General features: G+C 49.9%; 6 protein-coding genes across 6 annotated transcripts; 1 reads left to right on the top strand and 5 right to left on the bottom strand.

Annotated features, from left to right (window-relative positions):
* Window positions 1-1,248: 1,248 nt before the first annotated feature.
* On the bottom strand, window positions 1,249-2,393 carry N7474_002091 (endo-1-4-beta-xylanase D; the record flags this gene model as incomplete). The annotated part of the gene is made up of 2 exons (XM_057193506.1): window positions 1,249-2,103; window positions 2,166-2,393. 2 exons carry the CDS (start codon window positions 2,391-2,393, stop codon window positions 1,249-1,251), a joined length of 1,083 nt encoding a protein of 360 aa, XP_057058459.1.
* An 836-nt stretch (window positions 2,394-3,229) lies between these two features.
* N7474_002090 (uncharacterized protein) lies at window positions 3,230-3,603 on the bottom strand (the record flags this gene model as incomplete). Its single annotated transcript, XM_057193505.1, has 2 exons — window positions 3,230-3,329; window positions 3,416-3,603. The coding sequence occupies 2 exons, from the start codon at window positions 3,601-3,603 to the stop codon at window positions 3,230-3,232; spliced, it is 288 nt and encodes a 95-aa protein (XP_057058458.1).
* Window positions 3,604-4,069: 466 nt separating this feature from the next.
* N7474_002089 (sugar porter family MFS transporter) lies at window positions 4,070-5,992 on the bottom strand (the record flags this gene model as incomplete). The annotated part of the gene is made up of 7 exons (XM_057193504.1): window positions 4,070-4,735; window positions 4,799-5,084; window positions 5,149-5,239; window positions 5,290-5,407; window positions 5,465-5,700; window positions 5,755-5,808; window positions 5,869-5,992. 7 exons carry the CDS (start codon window positions 5,990-5,992, stop codon window positions 4,070-4,072), a joined length of 1,575 nt encoding a protein of 524 aa, XP_057058457.1.
* A 2,908-nt stretch (window positions 5,993-8,900) lies between these two features.
* Window positions 8,901-10,250, top strand: N7474_002088 (NAD(P)/FAD-dependent oxidoreductase; the record flags this gene model as incomplete). The annotated part of the gene is made up of 1 exon (XM_057193503.1): window positions 8,901-10,250. One exon carries the CDS (start codon window positions 8,901-8,903, stop codon window positions 10,248-10,250), a length of 1,350 nt encoding a protein of 449 aa, XP_057058456.1.
* Window positions 10,251-10,582: 332 nt separating this feature from the next.
* N7474_002087 (NAD(P)-dependent alcohol dehydrogenase) lies at window positions 10,583-11,700 on the bottom strand (the record flags this gene model as incomplete). The annotated part of the gene is made up of 2 exons (XM_057193502.1): window positions 10,583-11,011; window positions 11,065-11,700. The coding sequence occupies 2 exons, from the start codon at window positions 11,698-11,700 to the stop codon at window positions 10,583-10,585; spliced, it is 1,065 nt and encodes a 354-aa protein (XP_057058455.1).
* A 405-nt stretch (window positions 11,701-12,105) lies between these two features.
* On the bottom strand, window positions 12,106-13,951 carry N7474_002086 (fungal specific transcription factor domain-containing protein; the record flags this gene model as incomplete). Its single annotated transcript, XM_057193501.1, has 7 exons — window positions 12,106-12,153; window positions 12,216-12,672; window positions 12,733-12,934; window positions 12,987-13,123; window positions 13,182-13,580; window positions 13,642-13,867; window positions 13,915-13,951. 7 exons carry the CDS (start codon window positions 13,949-13,951, stop codon window positions 12,106-12,108), a joined length of 1,506 nt encoding a protein of 501 aa, XP_057058454.1.

Genomic DNA, 13,951 nt, shown 5'->3' with positions numbered 1-13,951 from the left:
TAACGATCCCTCAAAGAGTAAAATGCCTTTTTATGAGGTGCGTCTAGGTTTCTTCTTAAAGGATAAATTTGTCCATGTGCCATAGGGCTAACAAGTTCTGCGGAAGAAGGAACAAAGCCACATTCTTCTGGGGATGTCCTTCTCGCCTTCATGATAAAGCTTCGGTCAATCGTTCCATATCCCGAGTCCCCTAAGTGTAACTTTGCCGTTTCTCTTTATCATCCTTTGAGTTCAGCAACTGAACCAAATGCTCTCCAATCGACTCTCCGACCATATCATAACCTGCTGGTGTTAAGTGCAAGCCATCATCGAAGACAAGCTGCCTGAATTCTTCGGTGGCATTGTGGCATGGAATCTCACGACGCAAATCAAATGCATGACTATAAACAGTTGAGTAAAATGCAACGTCATGGTCTCTGGGTCACTCACAATCGTTCAGCTTTATGTGAGGGAATGTGTGAGTTTAACTTGTCACGTCTATCATCGAGCTCCTGGGACCTTGCTGCACATTCAGGAACAGTTAAGGCAAGGACATTTGCGCCCGAAGCGAGAGCCACGTTCCAACTGCCTTGTAACGCAGAGTATATATCATCGGGTTGACAGCGATATCCAAGATCACTGAACGGCAGTTTTAGCACCCTTGCAATCATGCCGAAACGAGGGTGATGAAGACTGCTCACTTTGTTCCCCCGAGGACAATAACCCAGTCATACTGGGTGCTGAAACACTTGTCTTGAATCCGACGCAGGAAGCTTCCTGGCGGACTAATGGCCAAGTCTCCAGGAACTCCATCCGCGTCGATTATCATTTCGGTGTCGGGAAATGCTGCTTTGAGCGTTTCCCTGAGTTTCCCCGCATATGGATGGTAGTGTAGTCCATAACAATAGTAACCCGCCGTCAAAGAGTCGCCAAAGCAGAGAATTACCAGCTTTTTGGTCATGACGTGCTCAACGATAGTGGTATGACTCGATGTAATTCTTGCTGACGCTTGATGTTTGCCGTGAAACTCGGCTGCAGGGGTCGCGATTTGTTTGTCTCGAGATCACGTGTGAGAGGACTGACACCTAGGGCATAATCGACAGCAAGAAAAAATACAAGCCTTATCTAGGTGTGTTACTTCTATGTGAAGAAATTCATGACTAACTAACTAGGCTACCTTCATGCGGAGTTTTCACGAATCATAAATTCAATTTTCTCAATATTGTGCCTGATATAGATCGCAAATATCTATACACAATGTACGTATGCTTAACAAACGCTGCAAGCCTTACCCTCAAGAGCATCAGCAACAGCATAATAGGCCGGCTTGGCCTGAAGAGTATTGTTGAATAGAGCTGCACCGCCCTGTCCGGCGAAGGCACCCGGGACCCAAGAATAAGCGTCATCGAAATCCCATACAACGATACCAATGCAACGGGGACCAGCTTGAACACAACTGGCAACGCTGGTGTAGTAATCTGCGGCCTGCTGTTGTTGGCCGGCAGCAGAATAAAATGGAGCCTCCGCAAAGCGAACGTCCAGCTCTGTGATAGCCACATCCAGGCCGGCGTGGATGTAAGACTGTTTGGTGGCGAGCTGATCGGCAAGAGAAGGCGTTTCACCAACGATAAAGTGCGACTCGAGGCCAACGCCATCAATTCGAATACCGCGCTTTCGCAGCTCACTCACAAGGTTCAGAACAGCATCAACTTTGGTGCCCGGGTTCTCAATCCCGTAATCGTTGTAGAAAAGCTTGACATCATGTGCCCCGATCTCCGCCAACGCCTCCTGCGCGTATTGGAATGCAAGATAGAAATATTCCTCGCCAATGGTGTCATACCAGACGCTTGAAGAGAACGTGCCATCGCCGTTGAGGGCTTCGTTAACCACATCCCAAGAGTAGCAACGTCGGCCGAAGTGCTGAACTGTCTTGAAGATGTGGTTCCTCATCACCGCAGTAAGAGCTTTGGCAGTCCAGTTTTGCGATGTGACAAAATCGGACAATTCGCTGACCCACACGAGATTGTGGCAGCGCACTTGGCTGCCGTAGCGTTCGGCCACGTCTAAGAAGTAGTCGCCCTCAGTGAAATTGAAGACGTTCTGTTCAGGCTCCGTGTACATGAACTGTGGAAGGAAAAAAAGTCTTGTCAGAATAGATAAAAAGAAAGAAGTTAACTGAGGAATACCTTCATAGCATTTGCGGGAGTCATCTCTCCGAAGTTCTTTCGCAAAACATTCAAGTATGCGGAATCGGTCGTCTCCGGTGTTCCAGGGATATCCGCAGCAGTGCCAAACCATAGCTTACCCTGGTGGCGAGCAAGGGTATTAAGATCAATGGGAGTTTGATGTCCAAAATGAGGTGCTGCCTGCGCTAGGCTGGCAAGTAGAGCCGTAATAGCCAAATATGAGCGCATTTTGGAAAGTAGTAATGTAAAATGAGAGAGGATGAGAGATGTCAACCCCAAAGTCCGGGGATTGCAAGTAATTTAAATCAATTGCAGGTAAAATGGTAGAAATCACGGCGCTAATCAATTCGGCCTGAAGCTTAGGTGTTTGTTGACAGCCGGAGATTTTCTGGGGAAAGCGTGGAGAAGTTTAGGCTATAGTTTACGAAGAGACACAAGGGCGAAACCGTTTTTTAGATTGCTTTAATTTTAACTAGGACGTAAAGAAAGACCGAAAATGCATTGAAAGTCAAAGCTTCATTATAGCCTCGGCTGCGCAAGCCCTAAGCGATTTAGCCATGCGTTTTCGATTTTACCGGATTAGCCGTGACGAGTAGGTACGAATTACAATTCTGGATACGATGTATGGTTTCGCTTGAATTAACCTCCCATAGTGGCCCTATCTGAGCAACGACCCGACACTCACAGTTTGTCGGCTCAATCTCTCGGATGTGATTTAAGCTGTTGCTCTTGAGTATAGGCTACAGACCTCCCAATTTTGGAGGGTCATCCATAGAAGCAAAGGCACCTGTACATGAGATGTACATTGATTTCGGTAATTTAATCAATCAATCAATCAAAGTTCTATTAACCTGATGGAGCCCTGACTAGTTGCGTCGAGGCTATACAGGCACTTCTCCCAACCCGAAGCAGAGCCTGGTGTCCCATCTCCAGATTCGCCGTTTGCAATAAACAGACGTACAAAGAAAACCTGTCCTCCGTTGGGAGGCCAGCATAGAAAAGTGTGTATCCGATCCTATACCCAATCAAGGCCCAAAAGTAGAAAACATAAGACCCACAACATTTCACTTCTTCTGCCTCCTCTCGTCCCCGTATCTTGCTCTCGCCTTTCCCTTGTTAGCCTGTCCAAGCGCTCCAAATCTTCGATTGATCATGGTGGCGTAGCTAATTGGTAAGTGGTGAGTGTCCGGCCCTCTCGGAGGCTCAGTCTTAGAGTCCATTAGTGAATGCACAGTGTCTTCACAACCTACTCCATGGCCGCGAGGCCGATTCGTTCGGGGTCGTCGTCGTCTGGTTCCCGTTCAATGTGTCGAAACTGTCCGAGGATGCCAGTTTGATGCATCATCGCAGCAGCGTAGCGGGCTGCGCGCGGGTAAGATACGATTGCCTCGTATTCAGTCGTGCTGCGAAGATCGGTGCGAGCGAACTTGTCGAGCATGGTTCGTCATAGATCGCTGTCCAGCGGGCACTGGAGCAGAATATGTCTCGGTGTTTGAGACCCGCGATCGCAGCCACAACGATCTGATTCCCTTTCCTTGATCTTGTACAGGAAGTGGACTAGGCCAATCTGCATCGACCTCATCTGGATGAGTATTGACGTGTACGGCTTAGGCAGGCCATCGTACAACCCCAGAGCCTTCCGATTTGGCACCTCGATTATTATCCAGAGCAAATTATGAGACGAGGTCACTAGAGCATTCCGTAGACTGTAAAATTTTGCTATGCAGAGAACTGTGGAGATATGACGAGAGGCAAATGCGAAGAGTTCAACGCTATTATTGTTCAATAAATATATCTCAGAAAAAGGCATACTAGCATAGAAGCAGTACATAATAGTCAATCTCCCAGTCTAACAGCAAACTATTCACTTGGCATGGCCCAGACCACGAGGTCATTCCTTCCGTTTAACCTCTAATCTCAACCGCAGATGCGACTGCCTTCTCATTGTCTGCCCCATATCTATCATCGCCATGCACAGCAAGCTGCTGGACTTTCTCCGATGCAACCGCTCCACCCAGAATAGCCTGCTCACCGTCGAAGATCTTCACAATTTCTTCCAGAGGAATCTCCTTTGTCTCAACAAAGAACTTCCAGACAATGAAAATTTCGAAAACCAGGAAGACGCAGTACACAATGTAGTACTTCCACTGGATAGCATCAATGGCAATTGGGTTGACATATTGGTTGAACCACAGGCTGAGATCGACACAAAAGAACATGAGCGTGAGACCCTTGGCGCGGAGGTGGTATGGCAGAATCTCAGACGAGTAAGATACCAAGAGACCGCTGTATCCAATATTGTATGCGATGTAGTAGAGGAAGATGAACGCAAGAACTGCGTGACCGGCTGCCTGGTTTCCATTGGGTCCGTTGTTATAGAGAGCCAGAGCAATTGTTGTGGAGATATAACACAACAACATGGAGATACTCGATGTCAAGAAAAGCTTTCGTCGGCCGAAGTATTCCACCCAGAAGCAAATTCCGATGGCCGAAACGCAGTTAACAGCACTAAGAACCAAGTTGATGGTAAGTTGAGTGTTGGAGTTAGTAATGCCAATGAGTTTGAGAACCTAGTTTGGTGAGCCGCTGGCATTCATGATTAAGGCAAATAATAGCCAGAGATGCAAACATACCTGAGGCAAAAAATAGGAGACGATGCCGTTTCCAGACCACTGCGAAAAGAAGCCAATGCAAACCAGAATCAGTGTGCGGTGGCGGTTGCCTTTGGTTGACAAAAATTCGGTCCACGCGTTCTTCGTAAATTCCTTCTCGAGTGCAATAGTCTGCTGGATCTCCTCAAACTCCACGTTTACCAAGGCATCGTCCTCGTCACCCTGGGCATGAACATATGCTAGGACTTTCTTGGCCTGCTCAAGCCTGCCCTTAGAAATGAGCCAACGAGGGGACTCAGGCACCATCCTAAAAGACTAGAGTCAGCCAAATCCGCTTTGTTGGGTTGAAAGGGGCTGTAACAATGGCTTACCAGATGAATATCAGCTGGCAGATAGATGGGACTCCCTGCAGCAGACAAGGAACACGCCAAGACCACGCGCTATTGTGAATGTGATTCGTGCCTGATCTTGTGTTAGATAACTGCCATATGATATGTGAGGAAAAGACATACCCAAAGCGACACCGGCACCGATCAAGCTGCCCACATACCACAGTGAGTTGTAAATACTGCTGTACGTGGCTCGGTGCTGCGGATGAACAAGTTCGATCACAAGAAGCGGAGAGCATTCCTGTTGCAGCCACAATTAATTATCGAATATCCAAAAGCATATTGAGCCCAATCATACCTGTGCAATTCCCAAGCCGAATCCAAGGATCATGCGACCAACGACAAACAAGGCAATATGATAACCGATGGAAACCATAACGACACCGAATATCATGATGACACAGCCCACAACTACACCAGCACGTCGACCCAGAATGTCTGCCACGTATGGGACAACAGGAATGGCAAGCATGGAACCAATTGACATGGCTGCGGCTAGAAGACCAAGAGTGCCCCCGGAGGGGTTATTGTAGGCTGAATGCACACATGAGTTAATGTTTCCTAGCTGATAATAATCTCGACACTTACACTCATTCCAAGACTTCATGGATTCCAGCCCATTCATCAGGGAACCGTCATAGCCTTGAATGATCGAGTTAGCACTTCAGTGAGCAGTGCGTAAAGGGTCCTTGGGTATGATACCGTTGGTGGCGGAGGTAATCATGGCCGCCCAAAGAGTGAGATAGACAAAGCGCATGCCCTTCATCTTCCACCATGTCACCCTGGGCCAGTCCTGCCCGGCAAGCCGGAAAGTATCCTTTCCCATGTTGAAAAGTCGGTTGACGATTCCACAAGACTTGAAATGTAACGAAAATAGGGCCGACAACAGCGAAGTCTCTGACGAAGTTGGAAATTATGTGACTCCATTCTGTTGCTGCCGGCACCGAAGTATTTAAACACGAGGGGGGCAAAAGTGTATGGTCTAGAAGCGGGATAGGCACTGATTTGGCGGCAAAGTAGGGTAAAATGAATCCCCCAATAACGTAAAACCAAATACCCTGGCAACCGAGAATGGCGAAACAACAAAGCTCAGGGGAGAGGCTAAGATAGGCTCGCACAGACCCACCAGCAACTGTAGGGGCAAAAGCAACAAATGCCGGGGATAGAAACCTGACACGGATCGTGAGCCGTGGCCCAAAAGTCTAATTCAGGCTAAAGTGGGTTCGAAGAAGCTGAAGGAGGGGGAAAATGAAAGGGGAATATTGCCCGTAACACTTTATTGCGACTTTGGGGGTGGCCAAAGCCAGGGGAAACTTAAGGGCGTTTCTAAGCGATTGGCCGAGGAGGCCGTAGTGTGGCTCCAAACCGCAATCAGTGACTGGTTCAACCATTCATTGGCTCCCGCTATTCTCTCCCCGGATTATCAGCTGGCAAATCTGGGGTTACCAAATGCCCATATTTTCTAGACAGGTGAACATGAGGTAGATACACGAGACCCGTTTGACTTTTCGTTAGGCTAATTAGACAGCCAACCACGGTCGGACTTTTCCAACGTCAGCCAAAATAGACGAAGAAATTACTTTTGCAGGGTCTTACCTCTCTGGAGCGATCGCATTAGCCAGGAGCCAGTCCCTGGCTCGGGTCTAGCCGGAAAATGACTAGTACGTAGGAAAAAAAAGGAACCGATTATTGGGGTTTGGAATTTTCTGGTTTTACCATTTTAGGCTGGCAGTCCCAAGCGGCATCATAACATTATGAGGGTCAATATGGCTTTAGCTCGATTTCCAAGTTTCGGAAGAAGTACTCTAACGCTACATGCTAAATCCAGCCGTAATCGGGCTTATTGACTGTGGCATGTAATTAATTTGCTAAATTTGCTTCAAATGTGTACAAGACAAGCGACGCATCTGATCGGAAAGAATAACCGAAAAGCTGCTGAGGTTCGTATTTCTGGTGATTTGCGCTCACGGTTTGAATCGAAATGTAGAGAAGCAAATTGTAGAAAAGGCTGAAGACGGAGAGTAATTGATTTACTTCCCTGCAGCCCTATTCAAAGCACCATGGGATACAACCAATGGTAGAATCGATCATCGAGACAGCCAAGCTATCAAATAGCTAAATAATCGACAAGCTTTTTGAAAAGGGATGACACTCGCGCATCTGATACAGTGATTAGACGCTGGTTTCCGTCCATTCACGTGACCCCGGGGCTTGCTCCGCCGCCGTTTTGGTCTGCCAATATTCCGTAGCTGTTCCTTTTGCATAATGGCGCCCACACTAAAAGGGTGGAAGGTTTTGAAACCCCGGAATGGCTGCAGTGCAAGCGACGGAGGCTCAAGTGTGATGAAAAACGGCTCTGTTGCTTGCACTCAGTGTGTGAAATGCCGAACCCCGGTTCCTTCTCCCCGCCACCGGGAGTAGCGACGGAACTTCTCGCTTAATCTTGTCGTCCCATCCTCGAACTAGCCAAGATATATAACCGGCGAAAGCAGGGCCCCAGGAAATGGCTTTGGATGAGGAGACATAGGGAACCATTCTCCCATGTGGCAAAGAAGTGAATCCTTTTCTTCGCTTTTCAAATTCGGGGGTTCGTCTTGTTTTGATCTTCCTTTTTTCCCTCCCTTTGGCAGATACATAGGATTTTCGACACAGAGAGAGAGCAAGGATCGAGAAAGCTTCCCCTTTAGTCAAATTAGTGGGGCGGCCAGCCCCTATCGTTGTAAGGTCCGAGAATCCTGTACGACAATGCCCGCGATCCAACCAATAAGCTTCTGGCATTGAATCCCTACAATCCACATAATCTTATTACTGAAGATGAACAGGGCGAAAGTCCTCGAGCTTTAGGGGAGTCAAAGTGGTTTTATCTAATTTGGAGTCCCTGATGCCTTGTTATAGTCATACAACCGCTCTCGCCGTCCTCTCATCTAATTTATTTTTGCGGGTGTTCTGAACTGCTTTCTCTGAATCGTTACTATCGGCGACCAAAACCTGGTTGCCCGGCTTGACTGATCAGGACCTGGAGTAAAACGGATAGTCACAGAAACGAGCTAATGATTCTGATCTGGACGACTGGGAGGGAGCGGACGATCCTGCGGAACCCACAAATTGGTCCGTGAGGATGGGTTAGATCCATTGGCATTTAAATCTGATAAATTTTAGAATCAAAATTAAGCAATACCGCCGATCTATAAGATCGGATACCGACGGCATCAACTCAGAGACAGGCAAATTTCCGAGTCCACGCATAATCAATCCCACATGACCGTTCCATGTGCCAGCGGATCAGTGCCCACGCAGCTCCTCCAGTCGTTTTAACAGAAAAGGACAAATTCGCCGTCTCCGGAAGCAAGATATATATCTATCGCAATGCTATCGACCAGTGTGGTTCTCATTGTTGTATACCTGTCTACTCTGCTTGGATGGACCCGCTTAGCCATTCTTAATATGTTAATACTTGTACTTGCCTAGAGATGTTGCTGGTTTGTTATGCCGCATCCCTAATCAGTGAAATCATGCTTCGGTCAAATACACGGACCCACAGTCCCCCATCCCGCCTTTTTGATTGGTGGGTCGGCGAACAAATTTCTCACCATCCGTCGATTGCGCCATCCCTGGCTATACCCATTCGAGGAGCTTCGTCTATAAATTTGTCCTCTGTTTTGCGGTCCTCAATTGACCTGAACGTTGATACTGCTCTCCTATCTACATTCCCTGCTCATTAAGTGTCTTTCATCATGTTTGGCGCGTCTCTCGCATCAGTAGCTCGGCTTGCCAGGTGCCCGGCTTCCTCGACGACTCGGGGTTTTGCAACTGTCTCTCCTGTGAGCTCTGTCAGTGGGCAACATCGGGTTGTCGTCGTTGGTGGCGGCACCGCAGGTTTGACCATCAGCCATCAGCTCCTTCAATCTGGCAAATTCGCTGAAAATGACATTGCCATCATTGACCCGGCAACAAAGCACCACTACCAGCCAGGGTGGACACTAGTGGGCGGTGGCCTAAAGACCAAGTACGAACTTGAGAGGCCACTGAAGAGCCTACTTGATCCTAAGTTCAAATTTTACAACAAAGGGGTTAGCGCCTTTTCCCCTGAGGGCAATTCCATCACCCTGGAGGATGGTGGAAAAGTCAACTACGAGAATCTTGTCGTCGTTCCTGGCATCAACGTCAACTATGGAGGTATTGATGGTTTGTCTGAAGCTCTTGCCGATCCCAAATCTCTTGTATCGACCATATATGGGTACGACACTTGCGACAAAGTCTTCGGTACAATCCAGAAACTGCAGAAGGGTACCGCCATTTTCACGATGCCTGCAGGGGCTATCAAATGCGCAGGGGCACCGCAAAAAGCTATGTGGCTTGCGTTGGACTACTGGAAGCGGGAAGGCCTATACAACATCGAAGATCCTTCCAAATCGGCGATCAAGATCAGCTATGCTACGGGACTGCCAACAATGTTTGGTGTGCCAAAATACAGTGCCAAGCTCGAGGAATTGCGCCAACAGAGAGGGGTCGAAGGATTGTTCCAACATGATCTTAAGGCCATCGAGGGCAACACGGCGATCTTTGCTGGCCCAGAAGGAAAGCAGGTCAAAAAACAGTTTGATCTGCTGCATGTCGTGCCGAAAATGGGGCCCCATTCCTTTGTGAAGCAGAGCCCTCTGGCGAACGACGCTGGGTTCGTGGATGTTGATGATGGCACCACTCGCCACAAACGTTATCCCAACGTCTGGTCCGCCGGTGATGCGTCCAGTCTACCTACGTCGAAGACAGCGGCTGCGGTTACTGCTGAAGCGCCAGTTCTCGTCCAAAATATGTTGTTGTCCATGGAAGGCAAACAGCCTCAGGCGACCTATGACGGTTATACCTCGTGCCCTTTGCTTACGGAGTTCGGCAAGGTCCTGCTTGCTGAGTTCAAGTATGGTGGACAACCTAAGGAGACTTTTGGCAACTGGTTTGGGATCGACCAAATAGAGCCTCGGCGTGCGTTTTACCATCTTAAAAAGGATTTCTTCCCATGGGTGTACTTTAACTCTTTTGTCAAAGGCACCTGGGGAGGACCTAAAGGATGGAATCCCAAGCCTTAAGAGACTGTAATTCTTGCTCGCTATTGCTCACTTGAACTTGTATTAAATCCAAGACAATGAACTTATTATGTTGCAATTGGGACTGTAGTGTCAGTAGTTACCTGCAATGGTAGCTCCCAGTAAGAAGAGGACTATTAGCCAGCTGCCTTCCTCTTCACCCGGCCCCGGCCTCCCAGATAATAAATATGCCAATTGACTCCAGCCCTACGAAAGACTAGTCTGGTCTATTGCTCAAGCGCCTGTAACTGCAAGACAGCAATCACCCGTTAACAACACGTATGCGATACTCAATTGGACTTTGTAAACAGAAGTCCCCCCGGCACGCGCGCAGCCTAGTCGCTGCGCACTTTGACTACGACCTTGCCGCGGGCGCGCTTGGTGGCGATGCGTTCGTAGGCACGAACGGCATCCTCCATGTCGAAGACGGAGTCGACGGGGATATGTACGTGGCCCTCTTCGATTAGGCGTGCTAGGTAAACAGCGTCGTCGCGCGCCGGCGGCGTACTAAACATGATATAGCGGCGCGGCACGCCGCCTAGCCAGGTGGGTAGCCAAAAGTTAAATAGCGCGTTGCGCACCGTCACAAGGGCGCCCTCGAGCGCGCCAATGTTGACCACGGCGCCCTCGGCCTTAAGGTAGGCCGGCGAGTTGACAAAGAGCGCTTGCGAGCCGACGCAGTCGAGCACAAAGTCAAACGGCTTGTCGCTGTACTGCTGCGCTAGGTAGGCCGGCAGGGGGTCTTCCTTCTGGTAGTCTATGAACTATGCGCACGTTAGTTATGTTCTAGTGTAAGCCTGCGGTGACCTCTGCATACCTCGTCTACGCCTAGGCTGCGCACCATAGCCTCGTTGCCACCGCTAGCCACGCCGACAACCTTAGCGCCGCGCAGTTTGCACAGCTGCACGAGCACCGAGCCGACCGACCCGCTGGCCCCATTCACAAGCACTGTATGGCCCTCGCGCACGCCCGCCGTGCGGATCATCTTGAGCGCGGTGCTCCCCGCGCCGTTCAAGCCCGAGGCCGACGCCTTGTCAACCGCGGCGTCGATGCGCGCGACCTGGCTGCCAGGCAACCGCACGTATTCCGCCAGCACACCGTAGCCCATGGCCATGGCGGGGATGCTCTGAAAGGCGACGACGTGCGTGCCCGGGTCGCGCACCTCAGGCGGCACGCCCTCGCCGGCCGCAACCACCTCGCCAGACAGCTCGAGCTCCGGGATCCGTGGGCTGGTGAAGGGCAGTTGGGGCAGAACTTTCATTAGAAGCTCGGAACTGAACTGCAGCGACACGTGCGACACGCGGATCAGCACGTCGGGCGAAGATCCCGTTGGCACGGCCGGCGTGGGGAACCCGGGGTCCAGCTTCAGCTCCTTTGACGCGGGGCCGCGTCGAGGGCGCACCCAGGCGCGCATGGTCGGCGGGATGGCCGGGGCCTGGATAATTGGCGCCATTTCTTCTGTGGCCGGTGGGCGATGGACAGTTGAAGAGGAGGGAAAGTTGGCGGGCAAGAGGGAGATTGACCGACCGATTGAGTCGTCAATAGGCATCAGTGTGAGTACGTGGCAATTGGGGCGAAATTCTGTCGACCTCCGTCACATACTATAACCAGATCTTTTTCACTACAGGCTTATGAATCGAGATACGGGAGATCTTGCCACAACAGCGTACAATTAATGCTGGTCACCGTATTGGGTACAGTAAGGCACAGGAGCCAGATAATCTGAGGCAGGCGGTTGCAGGTATGAAGAAGAGATGCTCGGGAGAACCAGACCTGCCACTGTCAAGGCTCGACAAGCCTTTTTAAATGCTAATCACTACGAGAACATAATCACCCCATTACTGCGAGGAACAGAAGATCATTCAAGCATGTACAAATCAAGTGTAGGGAAGAATTCGTCCCAAGTCTATCAGCGTCAGCTTTATCTGGGGTGGGAAGGGAAGGGGATCGTTGGAGAATGAGGCTTACAGCGACATCCAGAAAACTGGGTATATCGAAGAGGGCTGTGGATCCTTCGAGGGCAGGATCTGGTGGAGCATCGCCACCATACTCGAGTGGAGATAGAATGGTCTGTGTCAGTAACGCCAGTCTTTCCTGCTCCTGCCTCACTTCTTTTGCGGCATCTACGGCACCTGCTTCCTCAAACATATGTGCTGCTTGGCCGAGAGCCAGGAATACTTTCCCATAGTTCAGGAATATATGGGCAACGGTCATAGCCTTGAGGATGAAGTTGATCGCGTGATATGTCGTAATGCCATTGTAGTCTATTGTATATCGAAGCTGATGTCGGAAAACAGGGGACTCGAACTGGGTCTGGAGTAGGAGGACGGCATTATCAAGGGCCTCCTGGATGAAGGAAAGCCGGTTGGGGTCAGGAACATCGCCAAGAGGCAGCATTCCGTGCATGGCAAATCCGTTGATATAACTAACGGCTAGTTAGCGCTCTGATGTCAAAGTTAACGAAGACAGATGGTAAACACTCCACATTTTCAGGAACGTGTATGGTGCCAGGAACCGGTTCCTGTCTTGTTTATTGGCGAATGTCTGATAGAGTGGCTCGATGGTATTGCTAATGCTATAGAACCAGTGATCGAGTTGCTGGTCGAATGATTTTAACAGATCGACGTCTTCTTGTTGCAGTGGATTCAGATGCAGCTGAGATTTCGGGACCTGGGCTTTGGCATTTGCTGTTGTTTTACTCAGTATACGGAACATCTGTGCCTGAGGTGGACGACGAACCGGCAATTGTAAAAGCCTCGATGTAAGCACAGATACGATAGTCCACCGGGCGAGAGAATGGGGAGGTGAGAAGCTTCTTGGAGATGGGGGCGTAGTCTCTCATCCGGTTGATCACAAACGGTCGGTTCAAGTTGGAACTAATCAATGACTTAGTCAAGTATACAGCAGCGACGTGGAGCTCCCCGATATCCTTACACCAAATCAAAGCAGCACAACGTAAACCAGAGCCTCGCACGCTCTACAAGGTCAGCCGTATGCTCGACGGAGTCATCGCCCAGCTGCAATGCGGCGGTGTTGAGGCCCACTTCTGCAGAAACCGAGACCACATAGCCCCAAAGACGGGCACGACCCGTCCAAGCAGTCAGGAGTATCATTGCTCGAATAGCATGGATATCAGGTGGTCGGCCTGAGAATGTGTTCTTCAGCAGCTCATCTGCTTCGGCAACAAAGGTCTGGTATTTCTCCGGCCTGATGGCTCTGGCTGCGGTGATGCATATCACTGTCGACAAAAGGGCATGCTGACGGGAGCGGTCCACAGAGGGGTAGCTCTGCTCGTCTACAAACCCAGTAACGTGGCGGCAATTCAGGTAAAAGCTATACGTCCGGTCAGCGCCCATCGCAGTCTCCGAATGAGAAATGAAAAGAAGTGGTTCACAAGTCATAAAGCTCTTCCCACTCATTCTCGCTCACGATGCCTCGGGACACTATATCTGCCGAGTCATGCCACTGGCCTTGACTAGCCGGAGTAGAGTCCGGCGGTACAGGCTGGGATACGTCTTCTGCGGGACTCAGGTTCTGCCTGGCAGCTAACTGAGCAATCGTACTTTGCATCTCCTGCATGGCCACTGAATGGCGCTCTTCCATGAAGTCCAATCGCTGCTCTAGAAGCCTCAACCTGTCGCTTCGTACACTGTCAAACAACGCTTACCAGTAAATCTCGGGAAGAACTCACCTGGCATCCACAT

This window comes from Penicillium riverlandense (genome assembly GCF_028828495.1).
Source record: "Penicillium riverlandense strain IBT 135883 chromosome Unknown utg000001l_segment0_segment0, whole genome shotgun sequence".
In the NCBI taxonomy this organism is placed as follows: Eukaryota; Fungi; Ascomycota; class Eurotiomycetes; order Eurotiales; family Aspergillaceae; genus Penicillium; species Penicillium riverlandense.
The sequence above is the reverse complement of the archived record's forward strand: the minus strand, read 5'-3'. Positions and strand labels throughout refer to the sequence as shown.